At 36.4% G+C, this 24,106-nt stretch overlaps 1 protein-coding gene across 4 annotated transcripts; it reads right to left on the reverse strand.

The window, feature by feature from the left end:
* Positions 1–567: 567 nt before the first annotated feature.
* Positions 568–22,314, reverse strand: LOC134318796 (rho guanine nucleotide exchange factor 9). Of its 4 annotated transcripts, none has more exons than XM_062999729.1 (11): positions 22,225–22,314; positions 18,355–18,534; positions 16,703–16,777; positions 15,157–15,357; positions 12,856–13,035; positions 11,544–11,776; positions 9,658–9,787; positions 7,521–7,652; positions 4,965–5,208; positions 4,756–4,824; positions 568–883 (listed from the first exon to the last, which is right to left on the reverse strand). In XM_062999729.1, exons 1-11 carry the CDS (start codon positions 22,231–22,233, stop codon positions 837–839), a joined length of 1,500 nt encoding a protein of 499 aa, XP_062855799.1. In that variant the 5' UTR covers positions 22,234–22,314; the 3' UTR covers positions 568–836. The 4 variants fall into 4 exon arrangements, with proteins under 4 accessions (XP_062855799.1, XP_062855797.1, XP_062855800.1 ...); XM_062999727.1 differs by lacking the exon at positions 22,225–22,314 and adding an exon at positions 20,082–20,166; XM_062999728.1 differs by lacking the exon at positions 22,225–22,314 and adding an exon at positions 20,082–20,166 and having other exon boundaries at positions 815–883; positions 4,733–4,824.
* Between the last annotated feature and the right edge of the window lie 1,792 nt (positions 22,315–24,106).

Consider the following 24,106-nt stretch of genomic DNA (forward strand, 5'->3'; position numbering starts at 1 on the left):
GTCTTTAATTGCATAAACATTACTACACTGCATGGCAATCAGTAAAAATTTGGCTAACAGCTAATCTTATATTTGGCTTTTTTGTCTAGCTGTTTTTATTTGTGTCCTTCTTTAATCCCACTTTTAGAGCAAGAAAATCAGTTAAACGTATTTAACTATTTTCTTCTTTTCTCCTTTAATCTATGGGTTATTGCACCAATTTTATGTAAATTAGTAAAAATGGTGAATTGCTAGATGCAAATGATGTGGAAATCAGAAGCGATTTATTAGTTGTGCTCAAATTAGCAAATGTCTTAATGTCATACAACAGTTTCATGAATCAGACATGGAGAAGGGTGTGTGTAATTTTAGGTGCTCACATCAGCAGTTGTTTTATCCAACTTTAGTGAATTCGAGCAAATGTCATTATGACAATATATATTTTTTAGCTGCGATTACACTAATATTAGACAGCTACATATTAATAATGCAGTCAGTGCAATCACAGTGCTAGTAACCACTGAGCATTAAACCTAACATTCTGACTAAATGTAACATATGGTCACATCTTAACATGAGCTTCCATGATATCACCTCATAAATAAAACTATTAAACAGTGGATGTTCTGACACCTATACCCACCTTCAGATTTTTTAGATCTTTAAATAAATCAAATTTACTTTCCACCATTTATGTCCAAGGATGTCCAATTTCCTCTTTTGAAATAGTCTCCTCTCTTTCAGCTACCTCTCAACAAAGAACACCTATCAAAATATTTGGCAGAATGGATCTGGTCTTCTCTAGTTTGATGAATCTTGGATTGTATTTTTTGGGGGTGTCCTTGGGATTCAGGCTCCTAGGGGCGAGGTGATGGAGGGGGTAAATACCTGTTAGGGTTCACACCTGAAGAAAAAAAAAACAGACATTAATTAGAGCGCTAAATAGATTATTTCCATTATACTACATTGATTCATGCTTAACTTACATACAGGACGTAAACATGTAAACTACTGACTACTGAGTCGAGCAGGACAGAATAATCTGCACAGACTGGAGGTGGATGCAAACGAAAAGTTTATTTACATCTATGCTACTATTAGCTCCAATTATTATCAATGCGCTACTTGCACATATGATTCTGCATTTAATGTACAGTTGCAATTAGAAATGTTTAACCCCCAAAGAAAATATTTTATAACTCTTAGCTTTTCTGCAGAGTTAGAATTTGCTTTAAATTAAATCTGTTAAATTAAGCATAAGATTAATTAACAGCCAGGGAATTATTAGCCGAACTTCCCAATACACTCCACTCTTGACCAAAAAGCAACTGGAATATGCTAAAATGAATGTTGATAGGCCTGCAGAATTCTGGGACACAGTTTTATGGAGTGACAAAACAAAACTGGAACTGTTTAGCCATATGAATCAGCGGATTGTCCGGGAAGGTGAGGCATATAACCAGAAACTGAGCCTTGGTGACAACTGGACTTTCCAGCAGAACACCACACCTCCAAGTCAATTAAAGCCTGGCTGAAGAATCAGCCCTGGAATATTATTAACTGGCATTCTTAGTCTATAGATTTAAATATTTGGACTTGGACAGAAAATCTTTGAGAGGATTGAAAGAAAGCAGTTGCAGCACAGATGCCAACAAATCTCAATGAGCTAGAAGGTTTTGCACCAAAATAACAGGCAAAGATTCCACAAGAGAGCAGCCAGAGATTTCATACTGAGGCTGAGGGTTAAATAATGGTGCAGATTTATCTCAACTTATCAATGTATCACCAAATCTTCTTTCTATTCAGACATCTTGTATATTGTTACTCAATACTACACACATCACCTGAGGGGGGTTAAATATTTTAAATTGCAACTGTAGTACTGCTCAGAAATTTCTACTCTTTTATATACATGACAAATATTGTTCAATAAACTTGGTTGTTATTAAATGTAAAATTATGAAGTGTATTACAGCATTAAGGTGACACTTTAAAGGTCAGACACTCATCACAAAGCATAGCATTTAGCATTACATTTAAGTGTGTGTAGAAAACATTTACTGCCATCTAGTGGCACAAAGTAGAATCGCAGCACCATTTAGCCAATGAATGACACCAAAACTTCACTTTAATGTTAAAAAAAAATTTAGTCAAACTTGGCTGTTTTGAACGATTACACACTAAACAGGAAACATTTTGATCAGAAATAGAGCATGAAAGCATTTACATTTATTACTACTATTATTATAATTACTTTTATATCTTTATTCTAGTAAGGATGCCTGTGTAACAAGGCTGTAATTTGTATGACCAACTGCATGACCCTGATGACCATTAAAAAAAAGTCTACACTGGTTGCTGATCTTTTTTCTGTTTTGTTACAATGCACACATTCAAAACATAACTGCTGGTCACTGGTCTGTACTGTATTAATATGTATTTTTTATGATTCTTCAGTGATTTAAATGATTCTATTTAGTAACAGAGTCATCAAGACTTAGTCAAGCATGAACCCAGCATTGTGGGGTTTTTTGTTGTCATTGTTTTTTTATTAATCCTGTTTTAACAGAGGAGGAAGTGTTGGATAGTTTGGATGCATTGATTTATTCATTACAATCTAAAAAAAGTTGTATTGTAGCGACCCGCTGCTGTGGACGAGAATGGGGCGGAGCTTTACCAGAAGGACTTGCGGCTGTGGTATCAAGATCTACCATGACCGTGTTGGTCGGTGCTGGAAATGGGCTGGCTACGCGAGAAATGCATCACCAGATGTGTAGTGATGTGAATGTGGTATGAATGTCTATGTGTGAGAATGGGTGTTTGTCCACAAGTTCACAAAAAGAGCAATTTCCTATCTCATCTTCGACGCTGTAGAAACGCTACAGTGTATATACCTGTATATATATATATATATATATATATATATACACACACACACACACATATACTGTATATGACACAGCAATAAATGCCCCGTCGATGTCAGAAGTTTATCGGCTTTATCTACTTGAGAGATGAGTGTTTTATAATAGCTTCAGTATTTCAACTTCAATGGTTAGAACCTTTTTTATGAGCAGTATTAACAAAATTTTGTTCAGTGCAAGTAGCGTATCAGAACAACTAAAATATGGGTAGTTGACGTGAACTCAGAACTAAAATGGAATAAATAACATCTCAAATAGCTTATAGTTACAATTCTTAAATATACAGTAATTAACCCAAATGTTAATACTGCCCTGAATGTGAACCACAAAGCATTTAATTACAATGTGATGCTTTGATATTTAAAGACAAATAGTTTAAAGTTTTACTTGTTGCATGCCTGATATGATTTGTCTCATTTCTACCAGTCCTGTGTTTTAGCCATGTGCTTTGGAAAAGTCTTCTGCAAGTCCTGAATGATAAATGACTCCCCTCTAAAAGTAGCTGCCCAAATAAATGCCTGTTTTACTAATACAGTTTAATACAATTATACAATTTAAACATAAATGCTTGAATTATGATTTCATGAATGAAATATGATTATAATCAACAACAAAAAAGTTTAACACATCAGTCAACAGTAATCATGTTTTAGATAACTTTTGAAAACTTTGTAACTTTATTTTTAATGAATTTGATGATAGATCAGTACTCAAATTCAGTAAATGGGTCATGTCAACCACCCACATGTAGCTCAGATTTTATAGAGTTGCCATGGCAGCTCAGTACATCTTTCCACTTTGAGCTGGTTGATGATTGTATATTGAATGATCTATGTATTTTAAATGCTTATATCCAGTGATAATAACCAGATAAAAAATACATTTTCAAAAAAAATCAGTTTTAAAAAGCAGCTGCCATAGCATCTTGTAAAAAAATGCAACTCTACAGAGAACGCTTATAAATATACCTTTATCATTTTCATACCATGTCCATATAATATCGCCCTCTTTCTCAAGATGATATCTATAAATGAATCTGCAAATTCAAGAAGGTACTTCACCGTGTGTCAGTGAAGTAGAGTGGATTTCAAAAACAAAACAAAGGTGTTAATATAACAGGAATGTGTTAATTTTCAAAAAATGTTCATGCTTTTTAACAGAAGAATATAACAGTAATGTATGGAAATATCAGGATTATTCTTTACATGCATAAATATTATTCTGTCTTTTCATTGGAGTTTAATGGTATTATTAAGTGCTAGGACTGAATAAATAAATAACTTAATTATTTAATAAATTAAAACATTTTTATCCCACCAAAGCTGAAGCTTCAGTGATTCCACTCACACACTGGACACTGGACACAATCTTTTTATTAATGCTTTCATCAGATTGTTTCCATTAAAACCAACCATGTTACATATTTCACTATCAATATCAGTGACATTTTAATTAATCTTAAAATGATACACAAGAAATGTAAGAATAGTTTGAATTAGTTTAACTAATGATTTTATATATAACATATAAACTCAAGTCTGTATGTACCAGTATATGTAGCTGTAATAGCTGATTATAAATAAATAAATAGCTAATTACTTCAAATAAAGCCACTGAACCTGTTACATTTACATTCTTCACATGTAGCCAGCAAGGTAACACCTCATAAATATTCTAAATCTGTTTTATCTAAATTCCAAAGTACAGGAAAGAATCAAACAAGAATACCAAGAGCTGCAGAGTCTCTCAATACTCTTAATAATATAAAAACAGCAATGATAAGACAGAACCAGATCATGCAGTAAAGAGGAGAAATGAATTGAATTCACCTGGTGCCGTTTTGGTGGCTCACCTTTCTGTTTGGTCACTTTACGCACCGTCATGGCAGCTTGACGTTTCTGATATTCAGAAATTTCAAAACCTGATGATCAAACAGAAGAAATAAATACAAACCCATTCTGGGGTTTAAATATATTTAAATTATTTGCCAAAGTACAAGTTTTCTAAATAAATGAAACATTAAAATAAATCAATTTCAGTTAAACAGTGAGATTTTTTAACCTATTTTTTCATCCTCCTGCACCATCCTACGCTCCTCATGAAATGCTCGGAGCCAGCGGATCTTCTCCTCCAGTTTTTTAGCAAGGAAGATGTGCATCTCCTCTGTCTCCTTGTTGTGTAGTTTAAAAGAGTTCTTCACGCTGACGTTAAAGTCGTCGTCTCGCCCGTCGATCGCGTCCTTCACCTCGTACTTGTCCATGTCGATCCTTCCTTTGTAGTACAGAATGTCACGTCGGATCAGGTCCTGTACAAAGTGAACATGTAAAGTACATTTCCACACATGACTACTGAATTAGAATGAATGATTAGCACTGGTATGACCAACCAAAGCTTTTTTCCTTTTTACAACAGATTTAAAAACAAGTGTAGAAGTACTTTAGTTTTTGGTATTTTAATCCAATTTTAACTCCAGATTAACACATACTGGGTATTTGCAACCCAATGCAGTTGGGTGTAGGAGTCTGGTGAAGTGAGGAAGTAACCAAGACTGTGTTTAAGCTTTAGTGGCTTCAAAAAGACCAACTGCAGCAGAGGATTTAAAGGTTGTAAGACCAGACAAACAAGAACGTTCAGCATAAATGAAATAATAACTATTATGTTTGTGTTATTAAAGAACAAATTTATTCAAGTTATTCATGTTGTAGCTGTAGTTGTTGTTTATATATATATATATTATTATATTATATACTGTATATACAGTGTATCACAAAAGTGAGTACACCCCTCACATTTCTGCAGATATTTAAGTATATCTTTTCATGGGACAACACTGACAAAATGACACTTTGACACAATGAAAAGTAGTCTGTGTGCAGCTTATATAACAGTGTAAATTTATTCTTCCCTCAAAATAACTCAATATACAGCCATTAATGTCTAAACCACCGGCAACAAAAGTGAGTACACCCCTTAGTGAAAGTTCCTGAAGTGTCAATATTTTGTGTGGCCACCATTATTTCCCAGAACTGCCTTAACTCTCCTGGGCATGGAGTTTACCAGAGCTTCACAGGTTTCCACTGGAATGCTTTTCCACTCCTCCATGACGACATCACGGAGCTGGCGGATATTCGAGACTTTGCACTCCTCCACCTTCCGCTTGAGGATGCCCCAAAGATGTTCTATTGGGTTTAGGTCTGGAGACATGCTTGGCCAGTCCATCACCTTTACCCTCAGCCTCTTCAGTAAAGCAGTGGTCGTCTTAGAGGTGTGTTTGGGGTCATTATCATGCTGGAACACTGCCCTGCGACCCAGTTTCCGGAGGGAGGGGATCATGCTCTGCTCAGTATTTCACAGTACATATTGGAGTTCATGTGTCCCTCAATGAAATGTAACTCCCCAACACCTGCTGCACTCATGCAGCCCCAGACCATGGCATTCCCACCACCATGCTTGACTGTAGGCATGACACACTTATCTTTGTACTCCTCACCTGATTGCCGCCACACATGCTTGAGACCATCTGAACCAAACAAATTAATCTTGGTCTCATCAGACCATAGGACATGGTTCCAGTAATCCATGTACTTTGTTGACATGTCTTCAGCAAACTGTTTGCGGGCTTTCTTGTGTAGAGACTTCAGAAGAGGCTTCCTTCTGGGGTGACAGCCATGCAGACCAATTTGATGTAGTGTGCGGCGTATGGTCTGAGCACTGACAGGCTGACCCCCCACCTTTTCAATCTCTGCAGCAATGCTGACAGCACTCCTGCGCCTATCTTTCAAAGACAGCAGTTGGATGTAACGCTGAGCACGTGCACTCAGCTTCTTTGGACGACCAACGCGAGGTCTGTTCTGAGTGGACCCTGCTCTTTTAAAACGCTGGATGATCTTGGCCACTGTGCTGCAGCTCAGTTTCAGGGTGTTGGCAATCTTCTTGTAGCCTTGGCCATCTTCATGTAGCGCAACAATTCGTCTTTTAAGATCCTCAGAGAGTTCTTTGCCATGAGGTGCCATGTTGGAACATTCAGTGACCAGTATGAGAGAGTGTGAGAGCTGTACTACTAAATTGAACACACCTGCTCCCTATGCACACCTGAGACCTAGTAACACTAACAAATCACATGACATTTTGGAGGGAAAATGACAAGCAGTGCTCAATTTGGACATTTAGGGGTGTAGTCTCTTAGGGGTGTACTCACTTTTGTTGCCGGTGGTTTAGACATTAATGGCTGTATATTGAGTTATTTTGAGGGAAGAATAAATTTACACTGTTATATAAGCTGCACACAGACTACTTTTCATTGTGTCAAAGTGTCATTTTGTCAGTGTTGTCCCATGAAAAGATATACTTAAATATCTGCAGAAATGTGAGGGGTGTACTCACTTTTGTGATACACTGTATATATATTTTGCCAACAATATAAAAAATCTGGTCAATAAAAATAAGCCGCTGTCCAATTTGCCTGTCAATACATTGGCAATAAAAACTCCTAATCAGTGAACTTTTATAATATTTTATAATACTTATTATAATATTCATGTTTTAATGTTATAATGTATTGTTACCCGAGCACAAAAATAAAAAAAATAGTGTGTATTTCTAGATATAATGATTTACCTTTTTACACAGAACAAGCTGGTGGTCGAAGAGGAAGAAGACTCGATGTTGACTCCTGCCGTACGGTTGGTAGATCCAGGAGAGCTCGCCGGTGTAGATTAGTTCTGAACTCCTGTCCAAAATATCATCACCCTATACAGGGACAAATATAATCTTGTACCTTCGCAAATGTTCAGCACATATTAGCACAACAACATCCAACATAAACACAACATAAATCTGACTGTGTGAGTAGATTAACACACAATTTACTACAGAAGTTTATTTTAGAGATATGATTCCATATGAGCATACCTGTCAAGTTTTGGATTTAAAAATAAGGGAAATTTTCCGACGCGCGCTTCGAGCCGTCCCACCAGCCCAACCGAGGTTCAGTATCCCTTACATTTTAAGACAGGTTTACAAGAAATCTAAAATAACCACCTGTGAACCACTTACAAACTACAATTAGATGATCAGAATCTGATAGGCCTACCTTTGTTGACACTGAAATGCTGTGGACATTCCTACATATGTAATTCTTATAATACAGCCTAAATGAAAACACAAAAGGGAATTGAAGCACATTTATTTATTTTACATATCTTCCCCAATGAGAGACACTAAAATCGCAGTTACAAACCTTACAGAATGCATAACTCTGCCCCATCCTGCTCCTCTTTAGAAAGGTAAATTCGATGTCCCATTTCTCTAAATATTTACATGCAGTCTTTACTTTTTTGGCAGGAATGCTCTCTCTCTCTCTGTAGGTGCCAAAATTCCCCTAGATAGTTTAACAATTTAACTTTTTTATGTTTAGGTTATACTGATATGTGGATATTGTTTGTATTGGAATAATTTTGTTATTGCTGAATTTGAAAGTCCATATTTGTTTATAATAATCCATGTTATTTTCTCATGTTTAAGTGATAGCTGTCACTTTAAGAGCTCTGTCATATTTGCTATGCTGAGTGCTAGTGCGCAGGTTAGATTTATGATGATTTAGGATGGAGCCAAACGGTTTTCTGACCGTGTCTGGTAATTTAGATTAATTAGATATAATAATTAGACGCTGTAGCTGAAATACATGCATTTTTAAGGTATTTTATATGTTTATAGTTAAATAAAATTCAACATATAAAGACAAGTGCAGTCTTTTTGCTTTTTTTCGATCGAGTGGACTAGATATTTGTGGAACACGCGTCAGACAGAGGTCTCCGCATCATCTTAAAACTTTACGAACTTTGGATCTACACTCTCCTTGCATCCATCCATCTCTCCCTGTTCCAGGTTTGTTCCCGCTGTCCGCACTAATCTAGCGAGGTTAGTGACATTTCAGTTTGGAGAGGCACAGGAATGTTTTTTAAAAGTATAATATAATACGGGAAATTTACGGGAAAATACTAATACGGGAGGACGGCGGGAAAGAGGGGTAAAATACGGTAGTTTCCCGGCCAAAACGGGAGACTTGACAGGTATGCATATGAGGGGCGGCATGCTGGCTTTGTGGGTAGCACTATAGCATCACAGCAAGAAGGTCCTGGGTTCGATCCCCAGGCGGGGCGGTCCGGGTCCTTTCTGTGCGAAGTGTGCATGTTCTCCCCGTGTCTGCGTGGGTTTCCTCCCACAGTCCAAAAACATGCAGTCAGGTTAATTGGAGACACTAAATTGCCCTATAGGTGAATGGGTGTGTGTGTGTGTGTGTGTGTGTGTGAATGTGTGTCTGCCCTGCGATGGACTGGCGCCCCCTCCAGGGTGTTACTGTGTGCCTTGCGCCCATTGAAAAGGCTGGGACAGGCTCCAGCCCCACCCCCCGCAACCCTAGTTGGATAAGCGGTTAAGAAAGTAAGTAAGTGAGTGGTTCCATATGGGCAGATGAACAATGTATATTCTATATTAGTGGTGTAGAACATTAATATGCTTTGTTGGCCATCTTATATACATACACATAATCATTACATTTTAAAATATCAGAAATTTAATTCACTGTTAAATGTCTCTGAGTTATAAAATAAATAAAATAAAATAAATAAATAAATAAAATAATGCCCCTAAATATTTCCACTAATACAATGACCTCTCACTGGTGAAAAACAGTCAGTTATTGTTAGTTAATGTAATGTGATGTAATAAATGAACAGAAATCTTGATGACACACCTCCCAATCGAGTACAGACGCCTGCCACTGAGCAATCCGATCTATGTTTTCCAATCGCCTCTTCCGTTCATTAATCTGCTGTGTGACGTTCCTCATTACAGCCAGAGCTGCAGCTACATAACGGTAATCACTGAGAAGAAAACCAGAGCAATGTTAGCTTCTTTATGTATAAAACTCTTCACATGGAATACAAAAAATAAATAAATAAATAAATAAGTAAATAAATAAATTACAATTTACAACAAAAATTTACAGCATATGCTATAATACTATATGAAATGTAATAATATATAAAATGTTAACTATAAAAGGAATATTTTATACAACACAATTTATAAAATGTAATATTACATTTACATTTTCGGCATTTAGCAGACGCTCTTATCCAGAGCGACTTACAGAAGTGCTTCCATAGTGCTTTCATAGTAAACATTACCTTACTCTCGTTTAAGTAAACAACAGTCCAACAACACAAATCTGCTAAAACTCTGTTAGAACCAAATGAATAAGAGCATTAATAAGTAAGTGAGTAAGTAAGTACAAGTCAGCTTAAGTGCTTGGTAAAGAGGTGGGTTTTAATATCATATAAAAAGTAATATATAAAATAAAAAGCTTTTGCAGAACTACATAAATGGAATGGAGCGGAAATAAAAAGAATAAGAGTAATTCTTTAGTTCAACCTATTATTTATCATTATTTATCTGTCAGTTTCTGAGGTCTGTTCTAAATATATGATCAATTTATTCAAATGTATTAGTAGTTTATTTTGTAATATGTAAATAAAATAACATTTTCAGTATGCCCAACATTTTGGGGCAAGCAAGCAAATCTACCTGTTGAACCTCTTAGTCCCAGTTCCTGTGCCACCCTCTGATCACCAATATACACACGTGGATCTGAGCTTTATTTGGCATCAGGGTTTGTTTGATACTGCATTGTGTAATGATATTTTGGCTCTGAATTTTAGTTCAGTAAAAATAAGTAATAAGAACAGCATCAGGGTTTATTGTTCTATTGTTCTCTGGAGAAGGGCGGATGTGTGGAGCAACAGCTGGATTTCTAATCTCATTATTCTGATTTTAACAAATCATAAATATATGACATATAAGACTATGCTTTAAGATAAGATAACACTTTATTGATCCCGAAGGAAATTGCAGTAAATCATATCATATAATCACCTTAATTATTAATCTTATCTTTTTGTGGGGTTGGGGCTTTACCCATTATTTCCTTATTTTTTTAAATTCTAATTCTAATTTTAATTTTAATGATTGGCTATTATTTAAAATATATTGTTATTTAAAATTGTGATTTTAAATTGTTATATAATTTGCTCTTCTAATTTAGTGGACAGGTTATTTTATACTTGCCCTTAATAAATGCATTATCCTGAATTAAACTAAATTCTAGATCATGGGATTATTTATTCTTAGCCCTGCTTTATGACGCTCCTTTGTTCCTTTCTTTTTGTAAACAGTAATTAAAATCTCTCAGGTAATAACAGCTAGTCTATTCATGGTCAATGTTTGTTTTATGCATTATAAATAAAGTAAAAATAGCTGCAGACGTGAATAAATAGAATTGCTGAAACAATATGGTCAGCACAGAGCTGGACTGGCTTGTTTATATTCCGCTTATGTTATGTTTTAGACAAACCAACGAACATAATATATGTGTTATAATAAAACTGGTAAAGCTAGTATGAAATTATAATTTAACTTAGGAAATTTTAAAATCTGAAACTGTGTAATTTAAAGGAAACAAATTCGGCTGAGGAGACGATTTGCTGAATCAGAAAATGGTTTGCTGAATCATGTCAACCTGAAGGCATGTAAGTTAAATATTGCAGTGTGTGTGTTCAGGAACCCCAATATCGGTGTTACCTGTGCTCCTGTGCTGTGTATTTCAGAAGTTCTGCTAGCTGCAGGGGGTATTTACAGATCTTCTGCACTGGGGTGAGCAGGAATCCATCGATGGCGATGTCGATCATCTGCTGAAGGAGGCGACAGTCTTCGAAGAAATGCTGGTATCTCCCGTCCTTCATCAGCTTGGACAGTTCCATACATGCATCCAGGTGATTATTACAGTACTCCGAGTAGATCCAGAAGCCGTCTTGCTGCAATACAATCCCAACTTATTAGACAGAAAATCAGAATCCTGACTGATTTTTTAAGACCTTAATCATCTTAATCTATAAAAAACACTTATTCCAGGTTCTGAATATTCTAATCGTGGGTCTGAAATGAGTACGGTTGTATTTGGCATTGTGCCTCACACTTATAAAAGGGGACAGTTTAATATTTCTAAGACTTCTTTAAACTGTAAAGTCAGACATTCTATATTACAGATCATTTAGCATCTGTAAGCGAATGCCGAATATAGTCACGCACCATTACTCATGGATTTTACTAAAAGAGGCCAAATTACATCACGTCTAGTAAAGAAAAGACCACATTTCTTATTAAATACCTAAAAATGTGAGCAATAGTGTAACCAGAGTACAGAAACAATCAAACATCCTTAATAACATTAATAAAACACATCATTACACGCACTTGTAAAAGTGAGGTTTTAGTTATTAATTGTATTTATATATTTTATTTTATTTTATATTGCAATACTACATTATTATGAATGTCTAAATGAGCCTTTTTTACTCATGATTTTGTATATGTAACTGCTTGTGACAGTGAAAGTTTATGAACATGTACCAGAAACACCAATAAATAAAGATTTTCAGCCAATGTTTTATTCTTGCACACTGGGCCAGTAATTTCTACCATCACAAAAATATCATTCAATCCAAAAGTAAGCCTGATCTCTTCTTTTATTTGGGTTATTAGTACAGGGATAATATTAATTTAAAAAATCCTGGTATAGGTGCACATGATGTATTTGTCCCACAGCATCCTGCCAAAACTTTGCAATAACTTGGACTCCAAACCAAATAACATACATTTTTATTATTTTTATAATTACATAAATTCAAAAGGTCTTCAAACTTTTACCCTTCTATTTGAATACAGCACCAAATTACTTCCAGAACATCTAGAAACATCAGTCAGAGCAGATAATCTTAAACACCACCTCTAATAATAGTTTGTAATATTTTATTCCTGTTCTCATACATTATTCATGTATCAGTGATGTCAGTGTTCCTGTGGTGGAGGTGATGGTGGCTGGCGCGGTACTCACATGTTCGAGAAAGCAGGGTCCAATTTCACTCAAGTGAGGTTCCTCTGTGTTGTATTGCTTCTCCAAATCCCGAACAAATCCCATCTGAAATCTGTAAATGTCCTCAATGTTCCCAAAAATCACCTTTACCTGGTCTTCATTAAACATGTCGATCCTCTTCTTGCACTGCCTCAGGTAACCCTAAAACACCCAAATGTTCACATCAGCAATGTTATTCCCATTATCAATGGCATTACCAGTCCACTAGTGAGATACATTTAAACTACATGTATTACAAGATATAGACAAATGCAATTGTTTTTATTTGGAAAAAAAATTATCAATTGCCCCTGTGTGGATTAGGTAACTACCCTGTTATTAACTTAATCAACCAATTACAAAGCCAACTTTAATGAAACTCCAGCGGACCACAGTGAGACATTATTACCAAACAGAGGAAATTTCAGCAGGTCACAAATGCACAGCAGATCACAACTGAACTCACATATGAAACTGCAGGCCTCTCTCACCCTAGATCATGTCAGGATTCATAATTCCATTATTTTATATACTGAGGAAAAACGTTGTCCAATACTAACTGGGCCCATGTGGAAAAAATAACTGCCTTTTTAAGACTCAGATTACATCTTGAGGCTACATCACTAAGCCTCCATCACTAGGAGAGGTTGAAAAAAATGGTATCCATGGGAGAGTTGTAGAAATACATGAAGGTATCTTACTTATGCAAAAAAAGATGACCTCAAGCATTTCATTTAAAAAGGGCAACTTGTTGGAAGACACGGGTCCTGTTACACATGAATATAGAAACAACACACCAACATCAAAACGTTATAGTGGTGTGGTGTGATGGTGTATGGATGCTTTGCTGCTGGGCATAATTAACACCATAAATTCTACCCACTATCAAAAACTAAAGTAAAATGTCCAGTCATCAGTACCTTTAATAAATAAAATGATTTTTTAATAGTGTTGTTTCTTATTATCTTTTTTTGCTTTATAATACAGTTTGTATGAGAATCTGAACAATTAATTGTTTTCATGGCATTGTAAGTGTTAATAATCTATTACAGATTTTAATAATTATTATTATTTTAAAAAATAATCATTATAGTTACATTTAGAATTTAACTCGAATTGTGTAATTTTATAGTCTTATAGTTTTATTATCTCCATGCATCATTCACCGATCAGCCATAACATTAAAACCACCTCCTGGTTTCTACACTCACTGTCCATTTTATCAGCTCCACTTACCCTACAGAAGCACTAGTAGTAGAAGTTTTACAATTACTGACTGTAGTCCATCTATTTCTCTACATACTTTTTTAACCTGCTTTCACCCTGTTCTTCAATGGTCAGGACCCCCACAGGACCACCGCAGAGTAGGTATTATTTGGGTGGTGCATCATTCTCAGCACTGCAGTGACACTGACTTGGTGGTGGTGTGTTAGTGTGTGTTGTGCTGGTATGAGTGGATCAGACACAGCAGAACTACTGGAGTTTTTAAATACCGTGTCCACTCACTGTCCACTCTATTAGACACTCCTACCTAGCTGGTCCACCTTGTAGATGTAAAGTCAGAGACGATCGCTCATCCATTGCTGCTGTTTGAGTTGGTCATCTTCTAGACCTTCATCAGTGGACACAGGACGCTGCCCACAGGGTGCTGTTGGCTGGATATTTTTGGTTGGTGGACTATTCTTAGTCCAGCAGTGACAGTGAGGTGTTTAAAAACTCCATTAGCAGTCAGTAATTGTAAAACTACTACTACTAGTGCTTCTGGATGGTAAGTGGAGCTGAAACAATGGACAGTGAGTGTAGAAACAAGGAGGTGGTTTTAATGTTATGGCTGATCAGTGTATATGCTACACAACACGTAAACATTTTCTGCAGCATTATTTGTCGGAACAAACAGAGATTTCTGAGTCTGATCTCAGACAGGAAAATGTATTTTTTTGCTTTTTTTCTGTAAAATTGTCGCTGTTATTTTTGTTTCTCAGGTGGATCATGCTGCAGTGGGAATTGAAAACCTTTTATGTTGTAGTGTTAGACAGATGATCCACAGGAAACGTTCCTCCTACAGACTCTCAGAGAAGATAAAAACACTTCAATACGACGAAGCTGGGGCAGATTATTCTTTATAGCTTCTGACTCACAGCAATTCATAATTCAAATCATCGTACTAATCCAAAAGAATAATTTGTCTGGTTCCTCTTGCCACTGTCGCCCTCGGCTTTATGTTGATTTTAATTATTAGTTATGCCCATTGTAAAAAGCACAATAGAAATAAATTGATTGTACCTCACAAATGTCCTTTAGATGTTTGATGTAGTGCCGTTCTGTGCTCATGATCTCATTGATGACATTGGCCCTCATCTGGTCTCGGTTTTGGAGAGCCTGGCCCAGACACAGACAGTCTGTACCTGCTTCCAGGTGCCCATTTTGCATCTCACCGGTGCCCTCTGCTGATTCTATAGCTCGATCCTCCTGGTTCACCCATAACTAAGAACATAGAAGCAAAGAGTAGTCACACATCATGGAGTCAGACGTCATCCATCACCATTCTTATTCTGCTTAAGACTAAAACTGGCTAATCTAGCATTGATGCAGTCTGATGTTTATCAGGGAGGTATAAACACGCATCTTTTTATGGCTCACATCAAATAATTAGAAATATAACCTAAAGCTCATGGTGTTATCTGACTATCTGGATAGGGGTGCAGAATGGCTTCCAATTAATGATGGCCTTAAAAAACCTCTATGCAGAATGCAGATTTTCCCTTCAACTGTAAAGGTAAACTGATTTTTTTTCATGCTTTGCTTTTCATAAAAATATTAAACAAACAGAGCAGCTTATAAAAACCAAGGGTGGAGCAACAATTTTCCAATCTTTCACTATCAAGTTTTGGAGAACCTGTGCCCACTGTAGCCTGAGATTCCTGTTCCTGGCTGACATGAGTGGAAATGTTCTGTTGTTGTAGTCGACTCTCGACAGGATTCATGGTTTTGTGGGTTCTGTTATGCTTTTGTGTTTACCACAGATTTAGAGTGGTATGGAGGGGTTACTTGTGACTTGCTTGGTTTACACTGAAACCATAACTGTGCCATGTTTAAAATGCTCAGAGCAGATTGTTTCTCTCCATACTGATAAATAATGTGAACAGGAACTGAAACTCAGCAAACAGATTTTCTGGTATGGAGCCAAAAGCAATTTGGCACAAAAATAACGGGTGTCTAAATAGTTGATGATAATTGTTTTAGTAATAGTTTTCTGTTTAAATTTTAGAGCCTCAAACTGTAATAAAACCTCAGTCTCTTCCTGGTGGCAGATTAAAGTATTGGAACATTTACCCATTGTAATCCCAAAAATAAGAATTCTGATTTTGTAGTTGATAGAATGAAAAGTAAAAAGTCATATGATATTAATGTGCCTAAAATCCTGATCTTTCCTGATTATTTTCTCGACGATGCTGCATATTGCTCTGAATTCATTCACAGCACAACAAAGAGCATTTTCAGCACAACAATCAAAGCATTCTACAAATCACGAAGCTGATGACTCAGGTTTCTAAATCTACAGTGCAAACACAGAAATGAGATGTCGCCTTCTAAACACAAAAAAGTAAATGGAAATAAATACCAAACAGAAAATTCAAGGTTGAACCAGACATCATGTGCAGCCGCTCATAACAGCAAAGCTTCAGAATAATACTTACTGCATTAATGTTGCATCTAATACAGCCACATCACACATCTCGCTATAATCTACAAGCTTTATGATAAATCAGTCAGACTGAACCTGATGCTGATGGCACGGTGAAGGTTTAATGAAAGTAAATAAACGCACCTTTGCTGCAGTATTTTGGAAGCGTGGAGTGGCTATTGGGTTGATATAGAAAACCTGTTTTGTTTGGGGTTCGACCTTTGGAAAAAATGACAAAAATACAATTTGTCCAACATGGTCCTTCAGGGATGGAGATGGGTCAATGTGGTGAAAGAGAATCAGTAGCTGTCTTAAAATCTTCTATTTTCGTTACTGTCCAACAAAACTGAGCTATAAAAACTTTTCACATCAGATTGAAACAGTCTAACTGTAAATTACAGTGAAATATGACATTAAAAAAATCCAAAAAAAAAACAAAACAGTACCATATGCTTTAGCTTTACCATTTATCTAAACATATGTGATATGTTAGCTAAATTTAACTAGAACACCAGTTGCTTAAAATGTAATGTTTTTTAATATGCTTGTATTTACATTGTAAAGTTGATTTAAGTTTCCATGGGTGCTCGGGTGTCACACAGGTCCAGTGCTATTACTCTAACCCATCATTGATGAAACCTGGGTTTGAATCTCAGCCATTCGGACACGATTGGCTAGGTTAAGGGGAGAGGAATGGCCCAAAGCCCTGCAATGGATTGGTGCATGCCTAGAGCATGTTCATTCCAGATGGAACTGGAGCCACCGCAACCCTGGCCAGGATAAGAGGTTGATTGAAATCCCAGTCAATACACAAATCTGATTCCATTTGATCTGTTTAAATCCGATACAGCCATAAGTAAAACTAAGACTAATAATAAAACACACTGATATTCTTTTGGAGAGGGGGTCTTAATGATTTTAAATTTTCTGAATATATCTTACAGTCATACCAGTTTAATTGAACTGAAAATAAATTTAATTTTTCATTTTGGTGCTTCTGCTAGGTTTTGTACTTTTTACCATTTAATCAGCTGCTTTTCACTTGCTTTAATTTTTAAGAAATGTACAGAAAATCATTACTTTTAATAACATAATCCAAACAAAGCTGAAAGAGTAAAGCTAATACAAAGAAATAGCTCCTAATACATTTCTTTATTTATAAAAGTGATGCAGTTTTAATATGAATATGTGAATGCTTCTATAAATAAATAAATTCAACACTTTTTTATAGATCATTAATATTACAGTAGAATATATTAGAATAATAAATGCTGTAAGTAAGTGAAAAGTGAATGGAGTGTTTAAAGTATTTGTACAGCTCTAGTGTAGCTATACTGAATAGAAGCTCGGTAAGAAAAATGTAAATCCCGCTGTACTTTAATATAAGGGAGATTGTACTTAATCTGATTAAATAAGGAAATAATTTTACATTGTTTATAGAATTTAAACTTTACAAGTGCTTGTCCTGTAGAGGTGGTGAAGCTGCAGTAACTCTACACCTACAAAGTTCACCTGCATGGAAGGTGAAACCAATACAATGAAAAAAAAGAAAACAAATCAGTCTGGTTCAACGTGCCAGTAGAGATGGTCATTTGTGCAGACCAGTTCCAGTCTTTGTATTACATTTTCATGAAACACTGATTAAAACATTTAGCATCACATTGTTTTATATATCAGCGTTTACAAAGGAACAGTTATCACTGGAACCGAGTTATCAGAATGGTCAGAGTGAACGACTGAAAATCAATAAGGCTTCAGGCAAGAAAATCAGACTGAGAAATGAGTGCTTGTCTTACCCTGACAAAGCTGGCAGGAAACCATCCCTCCTCATCATCGATCTGTCCCCACCACCAGTCCTTGTTGGAGGCGTCCAGGACCTTGATGACATCTCCCGCCTTAAACGCCAACTCACGTTCAGCCATGGTCACATGGTCCCATACCGCCTCGGCACTGACGATGGAGCCGCCGCTGATGAGCTAGTGAGGAAAAACATAACAAACACATAATAAACACAAATAATTTAACCTATTAATAGGTTATTTAGACCCCTTCCCTTTTTATTCGTTTTGTTGTGTTTTGGATTTGATTTTGAATTAAAATAATTATAATTTTCACCCATCAGTCTACACTTAATCACCAATGAATATAAAATAAAAACCTGATTTTAGGATTTTTAATAAATAATTTGTTAAAAATCAAAAACTGAAATCTCTTATTTACAAACATACTCAGACTCTTTGCTGTGGCCCTCCACACTGGTCAGGTATGTCATATTTGCTTTAATTATCCTTGATATGTGTCTTCAGCTTTTGATTTGAGTTGACTGAACATAGTTTGGAAAGGCACACACCCATGTCTTTGAGGGGCAACAATTTACATTGCATTGTCAGGACAAAAACCTAGCCACAATGTCTAGTCTAGTCATAATCTGTCTGTTGATCTCTGGGATCAAACTGTGGCAAAGAATAGATCAAAACAAGAACATAAAACAATATCTAGGGCTTTGAGGGTTTTAGGACCACACTGGCCTCAATAAATTTGAAATGAAATTAGCTTGGCACAATCCAGAACCTTCCTGCTTTTGCTCATCCAGCCAAATTGGCCATCTGGACAAGACTTGGTCAGGGAGGTAAGAAAGAACCAACGGTCACTCTAAGAAAGCCTGGCACTCAACACTGCCACAGGTGTTCAATGTGCGTAAGGTCAGTATCTGGTGCAGACCACTGGAGTTTATCATCACCAGACTTGTCTTTGTGCATGGGTGCAGAAACATGAACAGAACTTCCCTAAACAGTTGCCACAAAGCTGGCAGCATTTAATTTACTGTATTTAATAGATTTTATTCACTTGTTAGCAATGAGTGTGGCATAAAAATCTGAACTCTGTAATTAGGAAGGGTGTCCACATACATTTACAAAAAAGTACTGTATCTAACTGTAAAAAAAAAAAAAACTACTTCAGAAAATGACTCTCAAGCACATGTATGAATCCTGCAGAAACATTTCTCTGTCACACAGATTACAAAAACTACAACTAATTTCACAATATATCTCTAAGCAAATTAACAACCCTGATATGGTACAAAATCAATCCAAGGGGTTCCGCTCTACTGAGATCCTGATGATTCAGATATTTTTGATGATGCATGTTTATACAGAACCCCATCATTTTGAATGATTTTTTGTTATTTAATCAATCGCTCTGCATTATCACCACAACAGCTTAATTTACCTGAGCAATCTCACAATCTGCTGTTATACAAGGACAGAAAAGCAATCAGATTGCAAAACAGGTTCCAGACGTGAGGAGAAAACCAAGCAAATAACAAAACGAAAGGAACATGCAGTTCTGTCCGAGGTTTTATTACAGATGCAGCTTCACATCGTCTAATGATCACATTCAACACTTCATATTGCTGTTCATCCATGCTGTTCAATCATCAGCATCATTAGCAAACACTCTTAACAAGCTTCATTAGGGTATTTGCCTTAAAACATCTAAATGAGGAAAAGGCCAGACTTACCATTTTGGTTGCAGATGTGTGCAGATATTCAGAAAGCATGAATCTATCCACCTCAGATTCATTCACTGATTAAAAATTGTCTAAGATGATATCCCACGCCATTCTCCAAGCAGTCTGGAACCATTCCGCAACATTTCTCTAACCATTCTGCAACCATTCCACAGCTGTACTGAAGCACCAGTGTGTTTCATGTGTGGCTAAAGCTATTATGTAACACAGTTAGATTCCAGGGCCAATCACAGAAGCTTCCAAACCCCCACAGTGAGCATCACACAGCACATCAAAGCTTTTCTCCAAACGTCTTCAGCTTCCAACGTGCTCGTGGAGCTGATGTGTACTGATGTGAAGAGAGGGAACATCACCCACCCCTTTTACCACTTGCACCCCTGGACAGTCCTTCTGTTGCTACGATAGGTGTTAAAAATATTTTTGTGCTTTTTACATCCTCTGGGGTGAAAATTAAATTGCACCCCGTTTCAGAAAATGGAGGAATGTGCTGACACATACTTTAACATCTGTCAGCCCCTCTGGCTGGATTTAGCACTCATATAATCCTGTTACATTAAATATGAATCAATGTCAATGCTGCTGTTATTATTATTATTTGTTTTTTATTATTCAAAGTACACTGTAATGAACTAAAGCTGAACTATATGAAACCTATAGGTACACACAGGTTGCACATCAGTAAAATGTGATGGAATGCTAAAAAAAATATTTTTAAATCTTAAAAATAAATGTATTATGTTAAAAAACTCATCACTTTTTTGGGCATTTTAATACATTAGTTAAAAGATTATCAGTGTTTGGGCTGCATCACTTTATATTACAGCCTTGGGCAACCAGGGGTCAAATTTTACTCGGACACTCTTGGAGATGGTTCATTATACTGAGTTATAATAACCTAGTTAAGTTTATGGTGCAAAATGTATTGTATTTTTATACTCTAAAATCTCTGATCTGCACTGTATAGTTATGTTATAGCTTTTAATCATTCTCTCCTGGCGCTGTTATGTTTAAACATTTTCCTGTACAACAGTGCTTTTAACTGCTGGAGCAGCTTGTTTGTTTACATGCCTTCACTTTTGATTTGATGGAATTACAGTTTTTGTTGTTTTTTATTGTTAAATAATATTAGGGTTATTATTAGTTAATCATAATCTAGAAAATCTAAACATTTATATATTAAGCAAAATAAAGCTTAATGAAAGATAAGTTCTATTCAAGTTAAATTTTATTTATAAAATGACAGGGAATATAATGTAAGCTAAGAGATTTAAGATTATAAAAACAGGAAAACAAAATCACAATAAACTAACGTTAAAGTGCTTAGGGAAACTTAGTGATTTACTACACCTAACATAATATAGTTAGTAGTTAGTTTGCTAGCTAATAATAGTAAACTAATAATAATAATATTCCTGTCTGGTTACAGTCCTGGTGCTTGAAATGTTCATACCTAAGGTTGAGGTATCAATCAGTGAAATGGCTTTTGAGTCCAAAAATCCACTTTATCAACTCCATCACTTCATATCTCAGCCTTTATCAAGGGTGTGTTGTTTTACATACTGCAGCTTTAACTCCCACACACACTATGCACTAAGAATTACAATGTGTGTGTGTGTGTGTGTGTGTGTGTGTGTGTGTGTGTGTGTGTGTGTGTGTGTGTGTGTGTGTGTGTAAATTGTGTTTTTGTTAATCATTTGTTAGTCAGCATTAGTTACATTACAGCGATGACATGCATCACATCAGTCTCTGCTAACAGATGCAATTGCTCAAAGATCTTTACACCACCGCTGTCAGACCACAGAAGCAACGACAGACAGGAACCTGAGGCCCGAACAGGTGCATCACATCTGCATCTGTATCCGTTCTTTATATGCATGGTAACGCAACGCGCCGCTGAGTTTAAACCCCAAGATTAAGGAAAGATCCGCCTCCCTTCATAAGAACCTCCAAAAAACGTCCAAACAGCCAAGAGCACAGTTCCATGCACAGAGAATTAAGATTAAATGAACGCACCACGTACAAGAACCACCCGAACACCGATACTGCGCACACCGAGCGCAACATCTTACATCAAACCATCCGCGCGGTGACACAGAACCGGTCCATAACGAACCGGTCCATTCATCACACCTACCGTCATCATCGTCCTCACTGTCTGATCTCCTCACTGTCTGATCTTCAGGTGATCAGTGGTTAATTTCCTCTCGATCCGATTCAATCCGGTACAGGCGCATTAATTAGAACACAACAGAATATGAATCCGCAGCTCCTGCTCCCCCTCTGTCTCTCCCAAAATACTAGCTAATGAACACCCTTCACAGATACAGGAGAAACTGATTCAGTACTGAGGAACCGGTTCCTTCCATCATCATCATCATCATCCATCATCATCATCATCATAATGATCCTTAAACAAGATAGCCGCTCGTTTAATGCACAGCAAAATGCCACAATTATTACATCACAGTTTCTTAAACGGATTCTTAATAATAATAATAATACATTTTATTTATATAGCGCTTTTCAAGATACTCAAAGACGCTTTACATAAGACAAATAATCAAAACAAATACGTACATACACCATACAAATCATAGTACAAAATCAAAATAGTACATCAACATCAAGAATAATTAAGATAAAAACAAAGAGAGCAGCATAAGACAGTTCATTAAAAATTAGCTAAATTATGAGAGAGAACAACAAATATAGAACAATTTCTTAAAATTAGACAGAAACAGGACAGATTTACATGCAATCAGGAAACTGAAAACTTTACTTCAAGTTTTAGGATCTAGGACTTCACATTTCTGTCGTGATCTAAGTATAAAAACTATTAAAAAGAATAGCAAAAATAAAAGCATTTATTTCGTGTTGTTACAAGTTAAATGCCATATTGAATAGATGAGTTTTGAGAAGTGACTTGAATTTGGACAGGTCAGGACAATCTCGTAGGTGTTTGGGGAGAGCATTCCATAAAGATGGAGCAGCTATGGAAAAGGCCCTGTCACCCCAGGTCCGGTGCTTGGTCCTAGAGGGTATGGACAGTAGGTTAGCCTCAGAAGAGCGAAGGCTACGGGAGGGAATGTGCTGATGGAGCAGGTCGGTGAGGTAGGATGGGGCCTGATTATGGAGAGCTTTGTGAGTGAATAGAAGAATTTTGAATTGAATGCGTTGAGCAACGGGAAGCCAATGAAGTTTTTGTAGAACAGGTGTAATATGATCACGGGAGCGAGTATGAGTAAGGAGGCGAGCAGCTGAATTCTGGATATACTGAAGTTTTTTTAGGATTTTGTTAGATGTACCATAAAGGATGCTATTGCAATAATCAATTCTGGATGTAATAAAAGCATGAATCAAGGTTTCGGCGGCAGAAAAGGAGAGCGATGGACGTAGACGTGCTATGTTTTTTAGATGAAAGAAAGCAGTTTTGGTGATGTGATTTACATGGCGGTCAAAAGAGAGGTTGCTATCAAAAATTACACCAAGATTTCGGATGTTAGAAGACGGAGACAAAGTGTCATTATCAATGGTAATTTGAAAATTTTTTGTGGTTTTTGCCAGGGTTGTAGGACCTACGATGATCATATCTGATTTTTCACAGTTTAATTTGAGGAAATTAGCTTTCATCCACAATTTCATTTCAGTGATGCAATTTGTCAGAGTGGAGTGAAGTTCAGTATTAATGGATTTGGAGGAGATGTAAAGCTGAATATCATCAGCATAGCAGTGGAAATGTAAACCATGCCGACGTATGATGTCACCAAGGGGGAGCATATAAAGAATAAACAAAAGGGGACCTAACACTGAGCCTTGGGGAACGCCTTGGGACAGTGGAGCAATGGCAGAACTACAATTGTTGATATTAACAAACTGTTGTCTGTTTACGAGATATGACCTTAACCACAAAAGGGCAGTACCAGTGATGTTGACAGAGGATTCAAGGCGGGACAGAAGAATGGAGTGATTAATGGTGTCAAAAGCTGCAGTAAGATCAAGGAGGACGAGAATATTAA

The sequence above is a fragment of the Trichomycterus rosablanca genome, chromosome 8 (assembly GCF_030014385.1).
Source record: "Trichomycterus rosablanca isolate fTriRos1 chromosome 8, fTriRos1.hap1, whole genome shotgun sequence".
Classification (NCBI taxonomy): Eukaryota; Metazoa; Chordata; class Actinopteri; order Siluriformes; family Trichomycteridae; genus Trichomycterus; species Trichomycterus rosablanca.